Here is a 22,603-nt window from a genome sequence, read left to right as displayed (position 1 = left end):
TTTCTGGTTTGATTGACTTTATTTACAAGAACACATTTGCAATGTTTAAAATAACATTTTGTAAAGAAGTGGTTTACTTATTAATAAACAACTACAGTTGTATTATTCATTGAAATGATTTTTTTTTTTTTGCTTCAAAACAAAAGGCATAAGGTGTGCAACCAGCAGCTGCAAAGTTAGTTACATATAAAAATATACAGGGCCTTGCAGATGTACTCATACTCCTTGAAATTTTCACATTTCAGTACACTTTCATTGCATTTTATGAGTTAGAACCACACAAAGCTGTGTAGAAATGTACAGAGGTAGGGGAGAGATTGCATTTAGCTGTCCTATTTCTGCAGTTCTGGCTTTAAGTCTCATGGGGTAAGTCTCAAGCAGGTTTTCCTTCAGAGTTGGTTTGTTTAGCTCCCTTCACATTTCCATCAACTCTGTCCAGTTTTCTTTTTCCTGCTGAAGAAAAACATCGCCACGGGATGATGCTGCTACCACCATGTTTTTGGAAATGGTCTGTTTGGAGGGGATGTACCTTTACAAAAAGTCCCATCATTTTTTTAGATTAAACTGGGCCCGAGTAGACTCTATTTAGAGTCTCCGACACTACTTTATATAGCAGTGTCAGAGTAAAGAGGAGTAGCCTTAATTTATTTTTAGTAAAACATTTTCGTTCTCCAACCTGTGTACATAAACATATGAATAGTTTTGCCGCCACCGTACCGCTTAGGAGTTGTTTTATTAAAGTTAGTGCAAAACATGCTTGTCTGTGTTTGGATCACCTGTGAGTTAGAAGTGCAGGTTGGATTCATGTAAACAGCCCCAGATGTTTTCCTCATCAACACAAGAGTCAAAGTTGACATCAGAGTTTTGCAAACAAGGCTTGTTTTAGCACCTGATATTAAAAAAAGGGCTGCTGATGATGCCGGTAAAACAGCTTTGAGTCCGTATGGATTTATGAATCCACTCGTCGAGTTCAGCGCTATTATCTGTAGCGGTGGTTAGAGTCCAGAGAGGGGGCCGTGCCCGATGTCGGATCCGGCTGTCGAGGAGGTGGAAACGCTGTTGTGCTGGATGGCGTGTGGCTGAGTCTCAGGGTCTGCAGGGGTGGGACTCCCTTCTGGATTCACCCCTGCAGCTGGACACAGAGACATCTGTCAAAGTCACCGATAATGTTCGGGTTGTCCACTGTTGGATTGAGCTTTGCTTTTGTATGTTAAACAACCAAATAAAAAATCAACTACAGCTCAGGTCATATGAAAACATCTCTTTTTTATTCTTTTAACAACTGAATACTGTACATACATGGTAAAAAGACAAGAATAGAAATATATGAATATAACACAGGCTATCATTGCATAATAGCCGCTTGTAAATCTTTTCTTATGACAGTCAGTTAAAGTTTATGTTGGACATACACTTTAGCCTGCCTGGAGTGCGACATGAAGGATCTTCCTAAGTGTTTGATCGGCTCTCCTGAGGAACAAAAGTGCATCGCTAATATTTGGAGAATGTGGGGTTAGAAGCTGATTTTATTCCAAAGTGCTGCGGGACACAGTTTAAGGTCTCTGAATGAACAGAAGAGTGCTTTATTATAGCGAAACAACATGCAGCCATGTGGCATTCGTCTATTAGCACTATGAAGGAACAATGTGCCTGTACAGTAACCTCAGCGGTCATTGATGATGATCTGGGAAAGCTGCTGGGCTGTTAGACAGAGGTGCAGGGTAAGGGGTTTTACTCACTGGGGTACCCCTGTGCCTCCCTCTGTCGAGCAGTGACGGGACAATCCTTGTGGGTGAGCAGGATCTGCTTCAACTGGCCAACCTCTGACCTCAGTGATGTCACCTCGTTCTGGGGATGCAGATAGATCTGATAAGTGTGATGCTTTGTAGAAATATGCTTACCCGCCAAACGGGTTTTTTTTATTTTTATTTTTTATTCAGAACTTTCAGATTTTTATTTGTTACAAATTTTCACCCACTACTCTATCTTTGTCTATCACATTCAATCACAATCATACACTTTGAAGTTTATTGTTCAAGTCCGCATTCTTTCAGTCTTAGAGCCTTGCAAAACGCAAAGCATTGCTCACCTGCAGCTGTAGGTTTGTGTGCGTAAGCTCTTCTGCCTTCTTCTCCAGTGACGACACCCACAGTTTCCTCTTTTGTCGGCAGCGGGTTGCTGCAGCCCGATTGCGCTCCAGGAACTTTTGCCTGCGCTCATCGGGGTCCTGCTCAGCCGATCTTCTTCGACGGCTGCTGCCTCCTCCTGCTCCTCCTCCCCCACCACCGCTGCCCCCGCTGCTGCTGCCGCTACAGCTTGCCTGTGCTGCGTGCTGAGAGTGGGATGGTTGCATCTGTTGTGCAACTGGTGATAACTGAAAAAAATGAAAAAAAAACATCAAAAAGTAACATCTCTTTGCTTGAAAGCACAAATACAACACCAACAGAAACTGTGTACTTTGTGTAATGCATTGCACCTGTGGTGGGGCAGATAGTGCGGGTGCAGGTGGGGAGTTCTGGTGCAGGCGTGATGGCGGTGATTGGTGAGAATGAGAGTGTGTTGCGTTCCCTGACTGGTGAAGTTGGAGGCTCTGAGTGCTTCGTAGGTGTTGTGGAGGTGGAGCATGGCATCGCTGCTGGTAGGTGTGAGGCGGAGCTGCAAGCTGTGGCGGTTGATTGGGTTGGTGATGATGATGGTGATGAGGGAGGTGGGGATGATGAGGATGGTGGTGTTGCTGTAGTGGAGGGGCGTGGTGGCGCTGTGACATCATCTCCATCATGTGACCCATGGATGTCACAGGATTGTTGATGGCGAGCATTCCTGGGTGTTGATGAGAGTAATGATGCCCCATCGTCTGTTTGGGTCTCTGAGCACAGGAAGAGAATTAATCAAAGAATAAGCCGTCAGGCTTGTGAAAAAAATGTTCAAGATGCTCTCAGTCACGCCAAACAGGACATGGTGAGGTGAGCGAATCTGCATAGGTGCAGGCAGAGTGTCAGAATAGCATAGCACAATAAGGGTAAAGGTAAGGCTAAGTAAGGGTATCATTACTTCATTTGGTTAGCATTCCATATCAGTTGTGTATATGTGCAAATAATGGTAATTATTGCTTAGTTAAATTTGAAACAAACTGAATGTGAATATGTGTATTTTCATTAGAACCTTTCAGCCACAATTTTGATGACACGACGATGTAACCACCGAAACGGACGCTAGGGGGCAGAGTGAACCGCACAGTTCCTCATGCAAATTTTCCCCCCAAACAACCAAACATTCCATCTTTTTTCATGAATGAAAAAAGAGGCATATATATATATATATATATATATATATATATATATATATATATATATATATATATATAAGGAAATAAGGAAAGTTGACTTTATTAAAATGTACTGTGAGTTAATAATTAGTTCATGTAATTAATTATACATAGTTATGTCTCACCTACAAATAGCTAAAGTAAATCAATATTCCTGTGAAAAAACAAAACAAAAAAACTACTGGGTTAAAGTACATTCCTAAAGGTATTCCCTATGGTTTTGTCCTTGGACCAATTCATCTCACAATTTCTATTATTAACATTGCATCTTAGTACAATTGTAAATCCCATAGTTATACTGATGACACAGTTCTTTAGTCTTGTGCAAATTATTATTTATTTTTAAACTGGGCTTCCTATTCTTCTTATTTACTTTGAAGTGACCTGCTGTCATGTGCCACAAAAAAACATAAATAATAATGATGAATAAATGATTTATTTATTTTGATATTTTTGCAAACGTTGATCGCCTACACAAAAATCTGGTATTTCATATTTACCTTAAATCTGTAAATTATCGTTAAATCTGTAGGACGCTCTTGGTTTAGTGTGAAAATGGACATACAGTACAGACCAAAAGTTTGGACACACCTCCTAATTCAATGGGTTTTCTTTATTTTCATGACTATTTATAGGGCAAGAAATCCCACTTATTAACCTGACAGGGCACACCTATGAAGTGAAAACCATTTCAGGTGACTACCTCTTGAAGCTCATCAAGAAAATGCAGAGTGTGTGCAAAGCAGTAATCACAGCAAAAGGTTGCTGCTTTGAAGAAACTAGAATATAAGGGGTATTTTCAGTTGTTTTACACTTTATTGTTTAGTGCATATTTCCACATGTGTTATTCATAGTTTTGATGCCTTCAGTGTAAATCTACAATGTCAACAGTCATGAAAATAAAGGAAACTCATTGAATTAAAAGGTGTGTCCAAACTTTTGGTCTGTACTGTAGGTACATGCTGAACCCTTTGGGTTCAGCATGTAATATACCTATAATATATATATTATATATATATAATATATTTTTTTTATATTATTTTGAAGTGTCTGAAAATATACTAAAGGTCTTTACAAAAGCAATTATTAGATCTTGTCCATAATTGGAGTTTCTTCTAACGATCTCCAACAGTGTTGACAAACACCGATAAGACTGATAATGTGTTCTCATACAAATGGTGCCATCTGCAGCTTGATCCCTTCACACTTTATTATTCCTGTGTATCATCTGACTAAAGCGACTGTACGAGCTAAATTAAACCTCATCTCACCTTTCTCCCACACTCAGCGAGATAGGGAGAGGTCATGTTTGGAGCATGACATCACCTTCCTCCCAACTCCCAATATTACTATCTGCTTGCTGTTACACAATATTTCTTTAAGAGAAGAGGCAGTCTTTCTCTCTCTTTCTCTGTGTCTGTCTCTCTTCACCATTCAGCTACAAAAAAAAAAGGGTACATTTAGTCGCTGCCAAGGATGAGGTCAGCGAAGTAACCGTGCCAACTTTACCAGCCAGCCAGGCCGCCAGTCAAACAAACACACACACACGTAGCAGGACGGGGCATGAGTATTTCAGCTCTGTTTACTACATACAAACACCATGACGCTGGGGCTGCTGATTACATCATGGGTCTTCTTGGCCTAGATGACACACCGCTTTGATATTTCTGTCTAGAGGGATCAGTGAATGAAGACATAAAACTTTACATGAAACACTGATCCACTTGTCAAATGTTTATTTTTCCACTTCAGGTGAGTGCACTGTTACTGTACAACAGAGGCATGTTAATGCACCTCCTGTGGTTTTAAAGAGGCAGTGTCCCGTTTCACACCTGGGAATGAATAGCAGCGCCTGATAACACTTGATTGTAGCTCAACTGCTGTGCTGAGGATCCGGAAAAGACTACTGACTTTATTACGGGTGTGCTGATATGAACGAGGAGCAGTTAAGAGTTTAGGATCATACGAGCTGGCCCGGGTGAAACGTTACTAAGCCTTGCAAAAATGTTGATACTGCTTTAACTTTTCCACATTTTTTCATGTTACTACCACAAGCTTCAATATGCATCATTACGGATTTATGTGATAAGGCAACATTAAGCAGTGGATCATTGTAAAGTTACCAAAGAGTCTTCAGAAGTCACCTAATTAGTAGATAGAACTAATTAGTAAATAGGTTCCAGCTGCATGTACTTAATGTAACTTTCCCAAAACAAAGAGGGAAAGCATGAAAAAATATATAAATGAGTCACCAGCTTCCAGCATAATTTGCCACTCTTTGTCGCCACTTGCAGAATGGCTTTACTTTATGGCCAAAAGAATGGATCTTCATGCATTGACTACAGAGGCCTCAATAAATTCACCATAAAGGACTTGTAGCCTTTGCTTCTTCTCATCTTTGCCTTCAAGCCGCTGCATGAGTATTGCCCAGCTTTTGACATCCGAATCATCGTGGATGTTCACAGCCAAGGCTATGGGTTCCAGTACATGCTGTACTGGAACTATGGGTTGAAAACAGCTCTTGTATTCAATAGCTGTTTTGAATACAGCTCTTGGGTCTCCAGGTTACTAATTTTTTATCCCACTTTTAACAGGTATTTTAAGGATCTTCAACTTTCTGGGTATTCTGGATTGCGCAAAGACATTAAAAGCCAGATGTGACTGTGAAAAGTGAGATTCCTTGACTTTTTCCTCAACTTTCCACCAGTGGTGGGGCAAGCTGCAGTGACAACACTTCACGATAACTATCACATCAGCTAACTATGGAATAATGGGAGCTGCTGGACGACTATTGAGCTAAAAAAAAAAATATCCAGCAGCTACTGATTGTTAAGTAACAGACATGTGTTACCTAGAGACATGGTTGCTCAATGTCTTTTTGTTCCCTTTATCATACAGATATCTGTAATTAAGGAAATTAGCTCAAATGTTATAAGTGACCTATAGCTAACTTTTGACTTTGACCATGTTTGCAGAAAGCTAATGTTTATGTGTTGCTAATGCTAGGTAAATCTTGGTAGTTCTCATTTATATCGACAAGTTAAGATAATCAAATCAATCAATCAATCAATCAAATTTTATTTGTATAGCACATTTCAGCAGCAAGGCATTTCAGAGTGCTTTACATCATATCAAACACAGAAACACAATGCAAACAATGATAACTGGCTTCACTGTATGAAACTCAGTGTCAACCTAGTTTTCTGAGAACTCACTATCAAAGTTCAGTGAGACTTTTGACGTCTTATTCCAAACAAAATTTGGGAATTATTTAAAAAATTCCCAAATCTTTAGGAATGAGGGTTGGATGAGTTCAGTGTACCAGCTTTCTGGGAAATTCATATTTGCTTTGGGATAGTGACTCATGTTAAATGGCAGTTTGTATCTTATGAAAGCAGCCAGATGTAGCAGTCTTCATGAACTGTGGGGACATGTTTATAGCAATGATCAAACTCGATTTGTTTTCTGTCTTCTAAAAACCGAGTGTAATTTCAAGATCTGAGTTTCACCCTTGGAGGAATGCTCCATAAACTGTGACTTGTGGTACGTTGAGATTTACAGCACTGCCCTCAAATGTGCGTCAAAATGGTCTGTGGTCAGTCACGGAAAACAAAACTTCATATCATATTGCGTCTTGTTACATAAATTTTTTTTATGTATTTATAGTTAAATGTCTGTAGGTTGAGAGCAAAGTGAAACCAAAGTCAAATTCCTTGTTTGTGTGCACAAACATAACTAATAATGCTAATTCTGATTCAACATATCATATTGGATCACATTATACTTAAACTATACATATCAGATCTCACTGTTATATATGTTGCATTGTATCATATCACATTGCTTAATGTAATTTTTGTATTGTATCTTTAAACCAAGAGAGAATGTATGCTGTAAAATACTGTATGTTAAGTTTACAATCTAATTCTACCATTAGTGCATAAAGATGTATTAGCTGACATCTTTTTTCATGAATACTGATGATTTTGTAGTAGTCAAAAACATTTAGTGGTACCTGAGGAGAACAACAGGAGGGGTTTTGAACAGGAGCTGGCATGCCCATTGCACAAGACATCTGTTTTTCTATCTGATGAAGAAAAAATATTGACACAAATATTTTTGTAGCTCTAAGAAAACAACACAATATCACCTCATTATTAAAAAATAGAAATGCCTCCCGCTTTGTCACGTCCGTTTAACATCCTACACTTTCAACAAATACATCCAAACGTCAAAAATTTCAAAGACGACAGCAAATATTTATAATTCTGCGAGCATGACCTACTTGTACAAGTGGTCACCCCATCACTTATAAATAATCAATCAAGCATAGACGAAACTGTGAGCATGACAATAAACCCTCCGATACTTACAGTCATGTGCTGAGCAGATGCCCCTTGCATGGCGGGGTCTGGCAGGGTGCCAGGTAATGAGGCTGGCAGAGGTTGCCTGTGTCTGTTCCGCATTTGAAGGAGGCAGGACAGCGCCCCAGGAGTCGGCCTGTGGTCGATCACACAGAAAGGAAAACAGGTCAGTCCAGGAAGCTCTGCTCAGCTAAAGTTTCATCGACCCTGGTTCAGAAAGAGGCACAAGTCGAAACATTTATGGTCGTGTCCACATGGGAGGTACCTGCTTAGTAAAACGTAAACAAATGCTCATGACAGGATAAGGCCTTTATGACGATGTTGGTTATTCTATAGAATAAAAGATGATTATCGGAGGCCCTGTCTTTAATAGCCAGACGTTGATAAGCAACAACAGCAAAAAATATTAGATCTTGATCTTGAACATTTTTTCCATATTTTTGGAAAGTTCATCTTTATTTCTAAGCACTTACGAAAACATTCCTTGTGCTGCACAAATACCATATTTGCAAAGATAAAAAAAAACAAATAAGAAATGTACACTGAGCAAGCAGTGTAATAAAGAAAACACAAACTAAACCCTTTTTGAAACATCACTTATTTCAAATAAATCTATAGAATTTTCATAAATTGTTTTAAAAGGTTATTTTCAAAGCATATCCCTATTTCTGTGTTTGATCAGTTGTTGCCCCTAACTTTTCAAGTCTGAATTTTAACTTTAGGAAGCTTTCTGTTTGTTTATTTTTTGTTTTTACTTGAAATTTAGGAATTTCAACTGCTGAACAGAGCATAAATACACCACCACCATGACAGACATTAAAGGAAAGAATATGCTGATTCAATATTGGTGTAAAGGATCTGTTCAGTTAAGTTTCATTTTACATTTATTCTTCCTTTAAAATATTTTTCGTAGAGCAAAGATTTTATCTGTGTGGATATCTTTGGGGTGTATATCTTTTATATTTCCTACCTTTGAGATTTTATTTTTACAGGTTCCAGTAGTGAGTCAATGCAATGTAATTTAATTCTGATATGCGCCAACTGGCCTATTTCTATTGCAAGACAAAATATTCTATTCTATTCTATTCTATTCTATTCTATTCTATTCTATTCTATTCTATTCTATTCTATTTTTCTTAGGGCAAAACATAAACAAAAGTTTGTTTTAGATAACTTTTACTACTTCTTTTTATTCCCAGAAAACCTTTTGGAAAAATAGAAATAATACAAGGGAGATATAGACTATGCCATTCGGTTACTAATAAAGACAAATTAATAAAACATGAAAATAACTTTCAAGCAGCCAAGAGATAAATGTCCTTCAACATACTGCGATGTGACACGGTGAAGCAACAAATTGGATAATAAGAATTCAAAATGGGAAAGCAAGGAGAAACACACTAAAGAAAACATAGTATATTGAAAGAAGTGACAGAGTGAAAGAGAGCATGGATGCTTGGGGATCACAGCAGGGAGGCAGAACCTTGGGTGTCATGTGCTGCTGACCTAACCGTTCTGGCTGAAAGCCAGTCGGATAGCGTGGGTCTCCATGGTTGCTCTGATGTCATCGGCGAGGATGTCATTATTGAATCTGGGAATTTACGTCTCCTTTAACATACAGGCAAGTGCAGACGAACCAAAACAGCTTTACATGGCATAGTGTCAGACACTCAAAAACCCGTTTGCCATGGTAACAGGTCATAAACATCACTGGATACAGTCAGAATAATATTACAGATAACACTTAATTGGTTTCACTGACTAGCACAACGTCTGGATTGAGTGGCACTGATTTACTGCGTCGTGACTGACTGTCAGCTCTCCCTCCATACTGTCCTGTCATGGCCTGCCTGAGCCACAACAGATGTTTGCAGCTTATTTTACTGACTCAGCTAATCATCAGCAGAGATGTAGCAGATGTTTTGTTTATGTTCCTCGCGTGATCCAGTCAGATATATAGGTCAGGAGATAGGAAGATCTAAATGTCAAACGGACATTTGGGATGAAAGACAAACAATGTCCTGTGTTACCCTGCAAGTATGATGTTAGTTTGCTTCTCTTTTTTTCCTTTTCCCAATTTAGGAACAACATATCTTTTTTTTTTTTTTTTTTTTTTAAAAAGCATGTTTTAAAATAAATAAAAGGGAATTATAAGTACATCATTTTAGGTTTTCAAAAATAATTATAGAATGTAAAGGCCAAAATGTCTGTATTTTTTCAAAACCCTTAGGATTCTAATTGCCCAGCCTAAATAACATCTTTTAGAATGTGAGGCACATTTTTAAGTTCAGAGACCACTGCCTTATTTTCTAGACCTAGTACCACTGCTTTTTCAGGACCTACAAGATTATTGAGATTATAAGGTAAGACTGCTGTTCTGCATGCATGCTTAAAGCACTTTTTATTTAGCCTCTGTGTTTTTGTGATGGAGAAATATATCTCACAAATCCAAATGATGAAATCCCTTGTACTGGTGGGGACAGGTTTGCTTTAAAAGTTTATTCATTTGCTGATCTTTTGCTTTGTGTCAGCTATTTGGACACAAATAAGCCTAAAATAGCAAAGAGACAGCAAAATATACCTTCATACACAGAGAGTCCCTGGTATTTGTGGCCCGTTAGAGATCACAACCCCCTCTGATTAGCTAAAATCCGCAAATAGTTGACAGTCCCTCTAAAAATGCTTGTAAGAGCCTGTTTTGACAGTTCAAACATCAAAAACACCTTTGATATTCATTAATATGCACAGCGGAAACTGTCTTAGCACTACCGCACAAGCTCACAACAGTCGTCCTTATCTCCGCTCTTTGGGTAACAGCCAATCACCGTCAAGAAAATTAAATCCTGATCCTGGATTGACTGGTTTACAAACAGCAGCCTAGCGCATGTCAAGTAGCATTGACGCTTCCCAAGCTGCTTTTCTTTTTCAGAAGAATCTGCACAAAGGCGATTTTTAATTTGAAGTTACGTGCCACTGAAAAAATACACAAAAAGGTGTATCTGCGAATACCGAACCACAAATAAGCAGGGGTCCACTGTGTACTAGAATCAAATCATGTCATATTGTATTGTATGGCATTGTGTCATATGATATATTACGGTATGACTTTATATCTCATGATTGTTTCATATTTTATCACATGTTATTTTAGAGCATTGCAATATGGTATATAATATAGTGGAGTATTGTACGGTTTTGTATTGCATCTTCTTATCTTGGTAACTTTACTGTGTGGAATTATTGTGCGTCATATGGTACTGAATTGTCTCATATTATGCAGTACACATCATATTTAGAAATTTGTTGCAGAAGTACAGACTGATTGATTGATTGGTAACATATCACAAATTCACCACCTGAAGCAAATAAAAAAATACTCTTAAATAATGCGGAAAAACTACTTGAAATCCAAATAGGGTAATCCACAGATTTATGCTGCGCCCACAGTCTTTCAAGCAAAAGTTCAATAACTGCATTCAAATTTGTGGTTGTAATCTGATCAAATATTTTAAAAAAAAATTAACATTAAAGTTTAACTAATTTATCATGACCTGGGTAAAGCTGGACATTTGGACATGAGTTTCTTCGGATAGAACCGATATGTTTTTTCTCTCCGTTTCGTTGTTCTTATAAAGCTACCTTTGCATCTATAATATAGTGTGTGCCTATGTTCTCAGAAATCCCAAAGATTGAGTTTCTCCTGAGTTAACAAATCTAGAGCCAAACTGTCTGGCAGAGTGGGAGCAGCTGTTGGGAGCTGGTCGGATGAAAGACAGGAACCTCCTCTAATCTGTCAGTTGAACTGGGTGATAACCAGGGAGCCAAGGAAGCTGCCCAGGCGCTGAGAGACTCCAGTCTGATTCTGAGTTTTTACAGACACAATAGAGGCGGTTAGTCGGGCACCGGGGCGGGTAGAGTCAACAGGACTGAGTGGGCGTTATGCAGCGGTTCTCCATCTGCACTTTGTTCCCTCAGAATGAATGTTTGATCTTTTTCTTCCTTGCTCGCACTTCATTAATGAGGTAATGAATTATGCAGAGGAAAATGCCAGTCGCTGCCCAACAGAATGAGTTATAATATGTCAAAAACAGGAACAGAAGAAAAAAATGTGTGTATGTTGTGCACTGTGCTATGCAGACAATAAAGTACAATGTCTTGCAAAGTTTGCATACATCATAAGTTTTTCAAATTTTGTCACATTCTAACCACAAACTGATTTCACTGGGTTTTTGTATTTGTCTCTGTCTTTCTGTCCACTTTGACTCATTTCCTTTCCAGTCATTTTTTCATTAAAGGGCTTATAGTATTGGGGTACAAAGTTAGTTTTCCACTGTACATTATTTGCATGTAAGCCAGAAAGTTTAGTTCTGGTCTCACCTGAGCACCCTCATTCACATATTAGCTGTAGATCATGCATGGCTAGATCCAAAATTTAAATAGGACTTATCAGGAATTCCTTTCAATGGCCTTCTTAATATTATATTTTAATAAAGACAAGACTTTAATATTTGTAGTTCATATTGAGTTCAATTACGGTAACACTGGGGGATTCTATTTACTAATTAGGTGACCTTTGAGACAAAATGGCTGGACTTGTAGGGGGACTGGAGTAAGCAGGTACTGAATGCTAGTCAGATTTTACTTTGTAAATATTTTATGAAACCATGTATTATTTTCTTTTACTTTACAGTTATGCCTTACATCCTTTGCCGGAATTAGAAGAATAAGGGGCCCTGGACTGGGGTCAGTTTTAGAGCCCTTTCCTAAAAAAAATTAAAATAAAAAAACGTTTTACTCATGCAAATTAAAGAACATTGTTAGGTAGGTCAACCCATTGGCAGGTACAAATTGGTGGATGGTCTGGCCCCATGTTGGTTCCAAAAAAATGTGCTACCACTTCATAATTTTCAAATATTTGAGTGCTGTTTAAATTCATAAAAATCTAAACACCACATGCAAAATGAGCCCATCTGTTTAATGTGAAGTGGAAAGTTTGTAAAACATACACAACACCAAAAAGTACATTTTCGTTTTGGGTGGGGATCCCCAAAACTCAGCACCCTGGGCCCTGTAAGCCCTTGCAAAAGTCTGACCCCTCATTACATTGTGCTGATTTACTACATTTAGCCCCAACAGCATAAATTCAAGTTTGTGGTTGCAAGGTGACATAATGTGAAAACGTTCAATGATCATGAAAGCCTTTGCGAGACGCTGCAAATAAATATGATACGGATATGTCATTTGGAATACAAGTGTCTGCGTGTCTATATATAAAGCAAAGTAAAGCTATACTCACCCTGAATGTGTTAAGGTGGAGGGAGCCTGGGTGATCACTGATCCAGATTGAGAGGCGCCAGAGGAGCAGGACAGTGCTTGCTGGGCAGCCAGGCTGCAGCTGGGTGCCATCATTGGGCCATGGCCCTGGGGATGATTGAGCGGCGGTTGGGGAGGGTGCTGAAGCTGAAGCTGGGGCTTTAGATGTTGCTGATTCATACAAGACGGCCCATTATGAGACAGTGTCTGCAGAGGATGAAGCAGAAGCAACAAACTGGCTTGGATCTTTTCGGAACTGAGAGCCAGCGTCAAGGTGTGCGCCTTTGCGTTTGAGGGCTGGCTGTTTAATTTAGAGGGTAGAATGTGATCTCCTGGTTTGTCTTTCCTGCAGCAGGTCGGATATCTGCAGTCGACTAATTGGGTCTGACTCCCTTTATCACCCCTCGCAAACAAACAACCGCCGCTCAAGGCACACACCGTTACAGACTCCACAACCAAACTTGCACAGGTCTGCACTGTGTCTCGCATGCTGATGGGACTTTTGTTTTCAAAGAGTAAGAAGAAGCTAATCCTTTGTTTATGTACCTGTTTGTTATTCTCCTCTTCCTGGGCTTGGAGAAACTCCTCCTCGATCTCCTTGAACAGACCAACCTCTTCACAGTTCTGCAGAAATCGCGTTGGGGTCGGAGTCTGGTCTGAAAACATCCCACGCAATCAGATGTTAGAAAAAAAAAAAAAAGAAGAGGATTTCAATTTTTAACATAAATTCATCCCTCGCTGCCCAACTTCTCGCGGCAGCCTCCACCGTTCGAGTCGATCCATGTTCTAAAACCAACTGTCATCCAGGGTGTAGTGCAAGGAGGAGAGAGACAAGCCGAGCTCCCAGCCTGACTCCCTGATAACATCAGTCTGTCTCTCTGAGCCGTCTAAACATGCAGGGGTCAGGGGTCAGCCGGGCTCATTGTTTTGACACCAGATTTCCTGCAGGAGGCGAGACAGACTACAGGACACGGGATCCGGGGCGACGGTCCCACAGGAGGGGGTGTGGGGGAGGGATCTGTGGAGGTTAGATCCCACTCTAATGTTTACATCCAGAGAGACAGCTGATCCTATGTTAACACATCTCACCGTGTGACAGCCTTTTGACTACATAGCTTGGATATTATTGGCTCACTGGGTCATTCAATTAGTAATCACAAAGTTACTCAACATTTTTTGAGAGATCTGGCACTGACACAACTATGAATTTGTCGCGTTAAATGCATAAAAAAGATCTGCTGCGCTGAATACGTACGTTTTTATTATTTTATTATTATTTTATAACAGCAACAATGACCCTGTTTAGACTATCACAAGACAATAAAAACCGCAGGGTGACTCCATAAGGAAATAGCAGACAGAAATGGAAAATGAAGAGGTCATGAGCCAATAAAAACGACTCAAAAGTGACTTAGATTTTACAGGTTTTATGTAAATGTGTTACCTAGGTGACTCTTTAAATGACCATGGTGAACAATGTCAACGGTGAATAATGTCAATGGTGACTAAAACATTTGAACTAAAATACTCCTTTTTCATACAACTATCCTAAAGATCATTAGTTATGTTTAAAATTACTTAAAAAGATGCCGAGGGTTCACTGAGGCAGTCTAAATTTTTCACTGGATGAAGAAAAAATGTTTTTAATACCTCAAGGTGGATGTAGCATTTTGCTTGCTGCTGGGCTTACTTCAACCATTATATCTGCTAATTGGTTCATCGTGTTCGTTCGTTAGAATGTTGTGTGCAAAAACGCATGAGGATCAAAGAAAACAGTAGTTTCACATTCGCCTTCAGTGTAAAACAGAATGTTCTGTAACTGCGAGGCCTGTTGTTCCACAAAATTACATGTTATTATTGTGCTGCTATTTATTTATTTATTTATTTATTTATTTATTTATTTATTTATTTATGTTTTCAGAATAGAAAATTAATCCACACAATTTACATAAGTTTGAAAAAAAAAAAATTGGATGCACAAGTTTAAATCTATTGTTGTGAATGCTGTCTAATTCATAGAAGGTTCTAAATCCTGCATACAGGATCAAGGGCCGTATACATATGTATATAAATTTAACTTAGAATTTAAATCATAAAGGGCCAGACAGACCACACACGTAGTCTGGCCAATAACAAAGTCCTGGTGTAATTATGGTTTTAAATTTAACCATTCTTTTTGAGAGAATAGAGCTCATTTAAAGTAATAGTTTAAGAATAGCCTGGAAATTTTCCATTGAGCTGAGATCAGGGATTTGGGGTTGCCATTCCAAACCATTAATGTGTGTTTGTGATCATTGGCCTGTTCGAATGCCCAACTGACCAAAACTAGCATTCCCAATCAAAGGAAATCGGTCCAAACGCTCCTGAACAGCCAAAAAACAACAAAGGAGTGTTATCTATGAGGGGGCATCATGTTGAATTTTAAAATGTTTGGACTGATTACAAAAAAAATCTAACCTGTGTATCAAATGCTTTTTACTTTAAATATAAATTAGAGACAAAAAGAAAAGAAAAAAAATCAGACATCAATCATCTTCCTGTTTTTGTTTCTGAATCAAGCCATGTTGTGCCTAACCCGGCGTGCTTTACTGTGCATGCTGCAACATGAGCCCCTCTGTTTCGCAGCGCGGACTACCTGAGGGAAGGAAACCTGCACCGGGGTTATCACATCATATATTGTGTAACGTATCGTTATCTTTTTTCTTTTTTTTTTTTTTCTTTTCATCGAGCTCTCAGTTTATAAAAGCAGGCCATATCATAAATGTGCAACTGGTAAAAACAGACATAAAAGCCGGTTTTATTAACGGCTTTTGATGATACATGTTTCCCCTCCCATGTTGAACCGGGGAGGAGAGAACAGAACGGCACGCAAGATGCGGTCACCTCAGGGAGGTGGACGATCTGACCTCACCTGAAAAACTTATGTCCGTCTTTATTGGGGGGAACTTCAGGGTCATCTCATGCTTGTGTCTGTGAATGAACAGGTGCTCCTCTAGCTGGAAGCGCTGTCGTCCACCGGAAAGAGGAAGCAAAAGAGTCGAGGCATAAATTGCTGAAGCACATCAGTTTATCTCTCTTATCGCAAATGGCCACAATACTCTTAATCTTATCAGCATTTAAGAAAATCCGACTCCTTTGATGAGAAAAGGATGATGTCACATATCTGGATGCTATTTTTAGAAGCTGTTTTTTTTTAAATTATTATTCTTAATAGGTCACGTAGATGCGTGATTCATTTCCATAAGAACATAAAGACATAAATCATCAAACTCGCCTTTACTAGAATGCAAGTCATGCTGTGTCCTACTGACCTGAGAGCAGCCGGGGGCGCCGCACACATAAGGCCTGTCCTGTTTGTCATTCATGTCATCCACACGCCTACACAGACAGAAGAATCAAGAACAATGTGTCAATGTGGAGCCTGGCCACCGAGAAGGGGAGCAATCGTCGTGCCTCACAGGTCAGATAATTACACTGCAGGAAGAATCATCTGAAGAGAAAAATAACACAATAAAGGCAAAACATTATTTACTCGAGTGTGGAACGTGTGTGTTATGTATTTCTGCAGATGATGGCTCTGTCTTTTTTTTTTTTAACAAAAAAAAATTGTGACACATAAAGGTGGCAGCGTCATGCTATGGGAAGACGTCAATCTACCAGACTAGGAATTTATGAGAAAATTATATAAAGTGTTGCCTCATTTTCAAGTAAAAGAAAAATTGATATGAGGAGGAAAACTGCATATTACCCTAAAAACACCCAGTAAAGCATGGTGGTGGCAGCATCACACTGTGGGGAAGCTTGATACTATTATTCTGTGATAAAAAAGATTACACAAAGTAGTGCGTTACTGTAAAGTAGAAGAAAAATCCTACTTTTTTTTACTGCGATGCCGCCAAATAGAACTTTTAAAAAATTAATCGTCTTGGTGTTTTTGGAAAACACTCTCTGTGGAGGAAAACTAACACTGTAGATCACCCTGAAAACACCGTCCCCATTATGAACTATGGCGGTGGCAGCATCATACTGTGGGTACGCTGCCACGGCGAAGCAGCTCAGAGTTGTTGGAAGTGTAAACGAGGCTCCAATTGTGAGCGAAAAGAGGTCGTATATGTGCACCCCAAATGTTTTAGAGTGTAAAAAAAAAAAAAAGGAAATAAAAGACTGAAATTTGGATTTCTACCGTAACAAAAGGAGGAAAAACCTTCAAAGCCGTAAGCACCGCATTCTGGATATTGAAGTCCTACAGCTTTCTGAGCCGTAAGACTTTTCACGGTTACTGTGCAGTGATGTGTTGCTGAGTGTAGTGCCTCCAATTATGCTTTCACCGGGTGCTCAGCTCACAATAAGAGCGCTGAAAGCACGAAGGCATACCGGGGCTTGCATCAAGCCCTCACAGGATGAAAGCATCAACACAAACGCGGGGCAGAGAAGATCACTTCTATCGGAGGGGCGCTATAAGTTTTTGCTAGTCCTTTTCTTTCCGTCTGACAGCAGAGGAAGAAAAATTGAAGTCTCCGGCATCAGGTGTAACCAGACGAGTTGAGTGTCGATGTAAAGGGGAAAGAGTGAGAGCTCTTGAAAACACGAAAGCAACAGAATATGCCTCCATAAGTGGTGCAAGGAGTCAGAAAGGGGTGGATGGGGGGTGGGGAGGAGGTTGGAGGAGCAACGCAAGGGTGATGGAGAGGGGAATGGAAAGGGCAAGGGGCAGTGACTACGGGTGGAAAAAGAGGCAGATAGAAGAAGGAAGGGTGAGGGAGGGCCACACTTCAGGGCCTATACACTCCTGACAGGTTTGAACCTGCCTCAGCCCCCATTTTCCAACCTAAGGCAAGCAGAGGTGACTTCATAGGTGCGTGTGTGTGTGTGTGGGTGTGTGTGTGGACGTCTGTGAGTACACACGAGTTACAAAATACGGCAAACAAGTTCACAAGGTCACGACAACAGATAGAAAATGGGCAATTTGCACGATCAGCTGAAGGAAAAAGATTACATAGCTGCACACCGACAGGGACATGAAGCATAAAAATTCTCCACTTTAGGTTCAGATCCTTGAACTTGTTTCAATCTTTTATCGCAGCGTCACATCAAGCAGTACTTGCATGAGATTATAGCAGACTCAGCACATTTTCAGCAAAATCCTTCTGTCAGAGTGATTACATCACTGCAGAATGATGTCATACACGCATAAATCCTACATACAACAACGGCCAATATGTTGCCACTTTAAGAGGGATTAATTTGAGTTCTGAGTATACTGGCAATCATTTTCCCAAACATTTAAGACAAATAAATCAAACGTTATAGTCCACCGTTTAATAATAACAAATGAAACAAAACACATAACTTTTAGTAATTTTGAGGATTAAAAAAATGTAAATACACTGTTCAGATGCGTTCAGAATGAACCAACTTACTGTCTTTTAAAGTTTCCATATTTGATTGAATCTGAAATTGAGCCGAGCCTGAGGTTCGCAGTTCATTCAAATCAAATTCAAGCAGTTGGTTCCGGCCGGTAAATCCAGTGTCAGAACAGGACCATGACCCGGTTCCGTCCCACAGCTCACTAAAAACAACCTGTTCAGAAAAACAAGCCCGGCCGGCCGGCCGGCACAGCTGTACGGAGAGTGCTGTCACACCCCCCTAAATAGACACGGAGCGCTCAAGCCCGTCCCGCTTGCTGATGAGACTTCACCAGGACACCTCGCCTTACAAAAAGTCCCGCTGCCGGTAACTTCTCCAGCTGGTTTTCACAAATGAACGGATAAATTTAGTCGACATGGGTTTTTGCCGTCCCGAGCCGCGAAGAGCTCACGAGAGAGCCGAGACCGGCGCCCGCTGCCGCTTGTTGCGCGGTTTCCAAAAGTTTTTTTGTGAATGAAAAGTAGACGCAGGCTTACCTACAAGTGGAGAGAGGGACGAGCGGCGCTCCAGAGAGGAACCACGTTGGACTGGAGCGCGATGACAATACGTTCTATTTACAGAAGCATTACATCACCCCTCCCGGTGACGTCACGTGGGATTCCTGAACTTCTAAATCATTGCGGTCCCGTACGGAGCGAAGGATTGAGGAGGAGAAAGGGGGCGGGGACAGGACGCGGGCCGGTAGGGGGACGGAACGGAACGGGAGCGTGCTGGCGTGCATGGCTCCGCCGACAGACAGAAAGGGGACAGACCGGGAGGGCGCTTTTTTCTTCTTCTTCTTTTTTTTTAATGTCTAGTCTATAGTCATTACAACTTGTGCGTTGACCCACAAAACGGTTTGGTTAATGGCTAAAGAAATCTTTTAAAACCATTATTATTATTATTATTATTATTATTATTATTATTATTATTATTATTATTACAATGTAGTCTTTTTATGACCAACATAAATAATGCATAATTGAATATAAATAAATAGCAGTAATGAATTATTGAATGAAGAAAAGAATGACCTGTCCCCCATCTTCTCCTGACTTAAATCCCAGCAAGGTTATTGGATTGGTCATATAATGCATGTTTACACAAACAGTCACTTTAATAAGCTTTTTATATATTATATAGTAAATAAATGAGGGGTGGCATCAGCCATCTTCTATGATGTACCATGTTGAAGCAGCAGCTATCTACGGGTGAGAGGAAGTGATTCCTCTCATACTTATACACCCAAATTAGTATGTTGTTTGTAATGACTGTACAGTTTTTATTTCCTTATACTGTTTCTTACTTTTATTTTGTGTAAATATGCAATGCTATATTCCCAATCTTACTTTAACTTACTGCTGTGATTTCTAGTCTTGGGACAATAAATAATTATTCTATTCTATTCTATTCTATTCTATTCTATTGTATTCTTGTTATCTGAATGTCACAAAAGGTGTCCCTCAAGGCTCTGAACTATGCCTAATACCTTTGCCAATTTATGTAAAAATTAGGTCAAAAATGATCATGATGCATCTAATATCATACAAAGACAATGTCCTGATGTTTGATCATCTGCAGGTTCAATTTGACACTATTTACTCTTATAGATGCTGAAAAAAACTAACGCTATGCCATTTCCAAGTACAAATTGCAAATTCACTGTACGTCTAGTTATAGATGCATTGATATTTTAATTAATGAAAAAAAGCATTTTAAATTACACACTGAACGTAATTAGAACAAATGCAAATGATAGGGTTCATTTATAGAAATAGGTCCTATTTTTCATTTTAAATAAAGAAAGGACTTATTGAGGTCACATTTCTACCTCACACTGGCCATGTTAACGTTATCTGAATGATCCTGTTTAGCTCTTTGCAGATGTTAGATGTTGTTTATCATGAAGCACTGAGATACATCACAGGATGTACCCTAACCTCTAACCGGCCATTGCATGTTGCATTTCTTGTTTAGATGGCCTTGATTCTCTATAAACAATCCTCTGAAAAAAAAAACATTTACTATCACTGACACTGTCACTTGTATTTACTATCAATGCATCTAACTTCACTATATACATCAGACTCTGCTTACAGGCTGACATATCGCGTTAGTGTTTCTCCAGTATGAACTGCCTTCTCTTACAATTTTAAGGACAGTGGATGGTTGTTCCTGTCTTTGATGTTATTCTTTGTGTCTCCTTCTTTAATTGAATATTTTCCATTTATTTGCCTATGCGTCATTTCCTATTGCCCATTTTAATAATGTTGTTGTTGTCTGTGACTGTTAAAACATATATTTCTATTGACAATTTGTCCTCTTAATGACATTTACTTGTAAAAGGAAAGGTTACAAAAAGTCATTGGCTGAAACAAGATGGAACTTTTGAAATAATTAGGAGAAGATTTCAATCTGCCTTTGGAAGGCTTACTCTAAGGATGGAAATAGAATCTTAAACATTTGCATTGTCAGTTTTATTTTTCCACCTAAAGAAGTTAAATAACTTAAAAGTTGTATTTTATGTAATGATTCTGATATGTTTAAGCTGCTATATTATTACTGCAGGAATTTATTAAATCAATAATTAATAGTCCTGTGAGGTGTAGAAAAACAGATAGTGAGAGAACCATGAGTCCCTCCACATTCCAAGTACTTCTGCTGATTTGCTATTTCTTATATACCTGTATGAAACAGCCAAAAAGGACTACAAACTGCTAAATATGCATATGATTAACAATTGTCCATAAAACATAAAAGAATGTACAGTAGTCATAAATGCTGTGTGATAAATGATGTTCCACTTGAAGAAGTTTCCCTTTAACACAGAGTTTCCATTGATTCACAGATTTCAGTCAGGCTGTCTAACTACTAATAAGTAGCCATTTTTTTCAAAATGTGTTTTTATGTGATGCTATATCCTACCAGCACATTACAGCATCAATTAGTAAAAGGAGTTTACGCTCTTTGTAATGAATCACATCACTGAATAACACCAGTGCCATGTTTGGTCAGGCTTTCCGGAGCTCCAGCCAGGACAGGGCTGAGCACTGGGGTATGGTTTTGTTGTGGTTGTGCTGAAGAAAAAAAAAATGAAAAAAAAGGAAATGGACCGGCCCTAACTGACTCACCATCCGCCAATCATTTAAAGCATGCAGATTTCCCCCCCACCTCCCCTGGTGCCATGGAAACTTGAAGAAACAGGAAGTTGTGATGATGTCATTCTGTGTTTTGGGCTCTTCCCTCATGTGGACGGCGAACCTCGGAGTTTTGTTTTCGGCGCAGATAAGGGGAGACATTTCACACCACGCGCATGCTCGTGAAGGGTGCGCAGTCACGCTGCAGAAGTCTCTGACGGCAGCCGGGAAGTCTGCTGCCCCTCGCAGCAGAGAAAGGGATAACAGCTGGGATAACAGCTACCTCCATAACTCAGGACTGCATATAGGCCACTTACCGTCTGGCATCTTCACCCTGCCAGGGCTTTTAACAGCCAGCCTGAGAGCTTTAGAGAGCTGCCTCATCGAAGCTTGAGGTCAGAATAATTGTACAAATACAATACTTAAGGCCAAAGGTCAAATCAAACTGACTGACGTCAGATTAACTGTACTGCAAAGCATACCAGTAAGTCTAACTCTAAATAGCAAACAATTCTGAAAGAAGATTCATCCTTTGCACTTTTTAGCTTTACTACGTCAAGACTTTAAGGTGAAGCTCAAGCTCACTTGTTCCAGTTCTTTTGTGTGTATGCAACTGGAAACATTTTCCAGTTGGGGAAAAAACTTGGTTCAGCTCAAAAATACCGCACAACACCGCATAGTACTTATGAATAACACTGATCTAAAATAAATATTTAAAACAATACATAGCACACAGTGAACACTAGGACTACAGACAAACTACTCGTTTTACTTCCTAAAATATGTAATATAAAAAGGAAAGAAATATCAGAAGCAACCCTTCATGTCACTACTCTCATAGTTTGGGTCAAAATGTATGGAACTATAAAATACTACTACAAGAAAAATTAGGGTTTTTTAAAAAAAAAAAACAATAAATAAGCATCTATATACGTGTGTCTGTATTTAGTTTTGTGCGTGTTTTTTTTTTCATGACATATTTTAGAAAATAAGCACACTACATTTGCGCAAAGCATATTCACTTAGAATTGACATGTAAGAGTATCATATTTTTGGCA

At 39.3% G+C, this 22,603-nt stretch overlaps 1 protein-coding gene across 7 annotated transcripts; it reads right to left on the bottom strand.

Annotated features, from left to right (window-relative positions):
- Window positions 1-19,075, bottom strand: LOC116730719 (cyclic AMP-responsive element-binding protein 5-like). 7 transcript variants are annotated; one of them, XM_032580129.1, is made up of 12 exons: window positions 18,906-19,075; window positions 16,476-16,492; window positions 16,314-16,380; window positions 15,914-16,007; window positions 13,549-13,658; window positions 12,986-13,209; window positions 7,699-7,825; window positions 7,341-7,412; window positions 2,477-2,866; window positions 2,090-2,374; window positions 1,740-1,848; window positions 1-1,132 (listed from the first exon to the last, which is right to left on the bottom strand). In XM_032580129.1, exons 2-12 carry the CDS (start codon window positions 16,490-16,492, stop codon window positions 996-998), a joined length of 1,632 nt encoding a protein of 543 aa, XP_032436020.1. In that variant the 5' UTR covers window positions 18,906-19,075; the 3' UTR covers window positions 1-995. The 7 variants fall into 7 exon arrangements, with proteins under 7 accessions (XP_032436020.1, XP_032436019.1, XP_032436024.1 ...); XM_032580128.1 differs by lacking the exon at window positions 18,906-19,075 and adding an exon at window positions 18,423-18,859; XM_032580133.1 differs by lacking the exon at window positions 16,476-16,492 and having other exon boundaries at window positions 18,910-19,075.
- Window positions 19,076-22,603: the final 3,528 nt, after the last annotated feature.

The sequence above is a fragment of the Xiphophorus hellerii genome, chromosome 13 (assembly GCF_003331165.1).
Source record: "Xiphophorus hellerii strain 12219 chromosome 13, Xiphophorus_hellerii-4.1, whole genome shotgun sequence".
NCBI lineage: Eukaryota > Metazoa > Chordata > Actinopteri > Cyprinodontiformes > Poeciliidae > Xiphophorus > Xiphophorus hellerii.
This window is presented reverse-complemented; position numbering and strand designations above follow the sequence as displayed.

Coding starts and splice junctions, on each gene's coding strand:
- LOC116730719 (XM_032580129.1), bottom strand. Junction 13,659..15,913: donor GACGGACATAAGTTTTTCAG/GTGAGGTCAGAT, acceptor GGATGTTTTCAG/ACCAGACTCCGACCCCAACG. Junction 2,375..2,476: donor CACTATCTGCCCCACCACAG/GTGCAATGCATT, acceptor CATTTTTTTCAG/TTATCACCAGTTGCACAACA.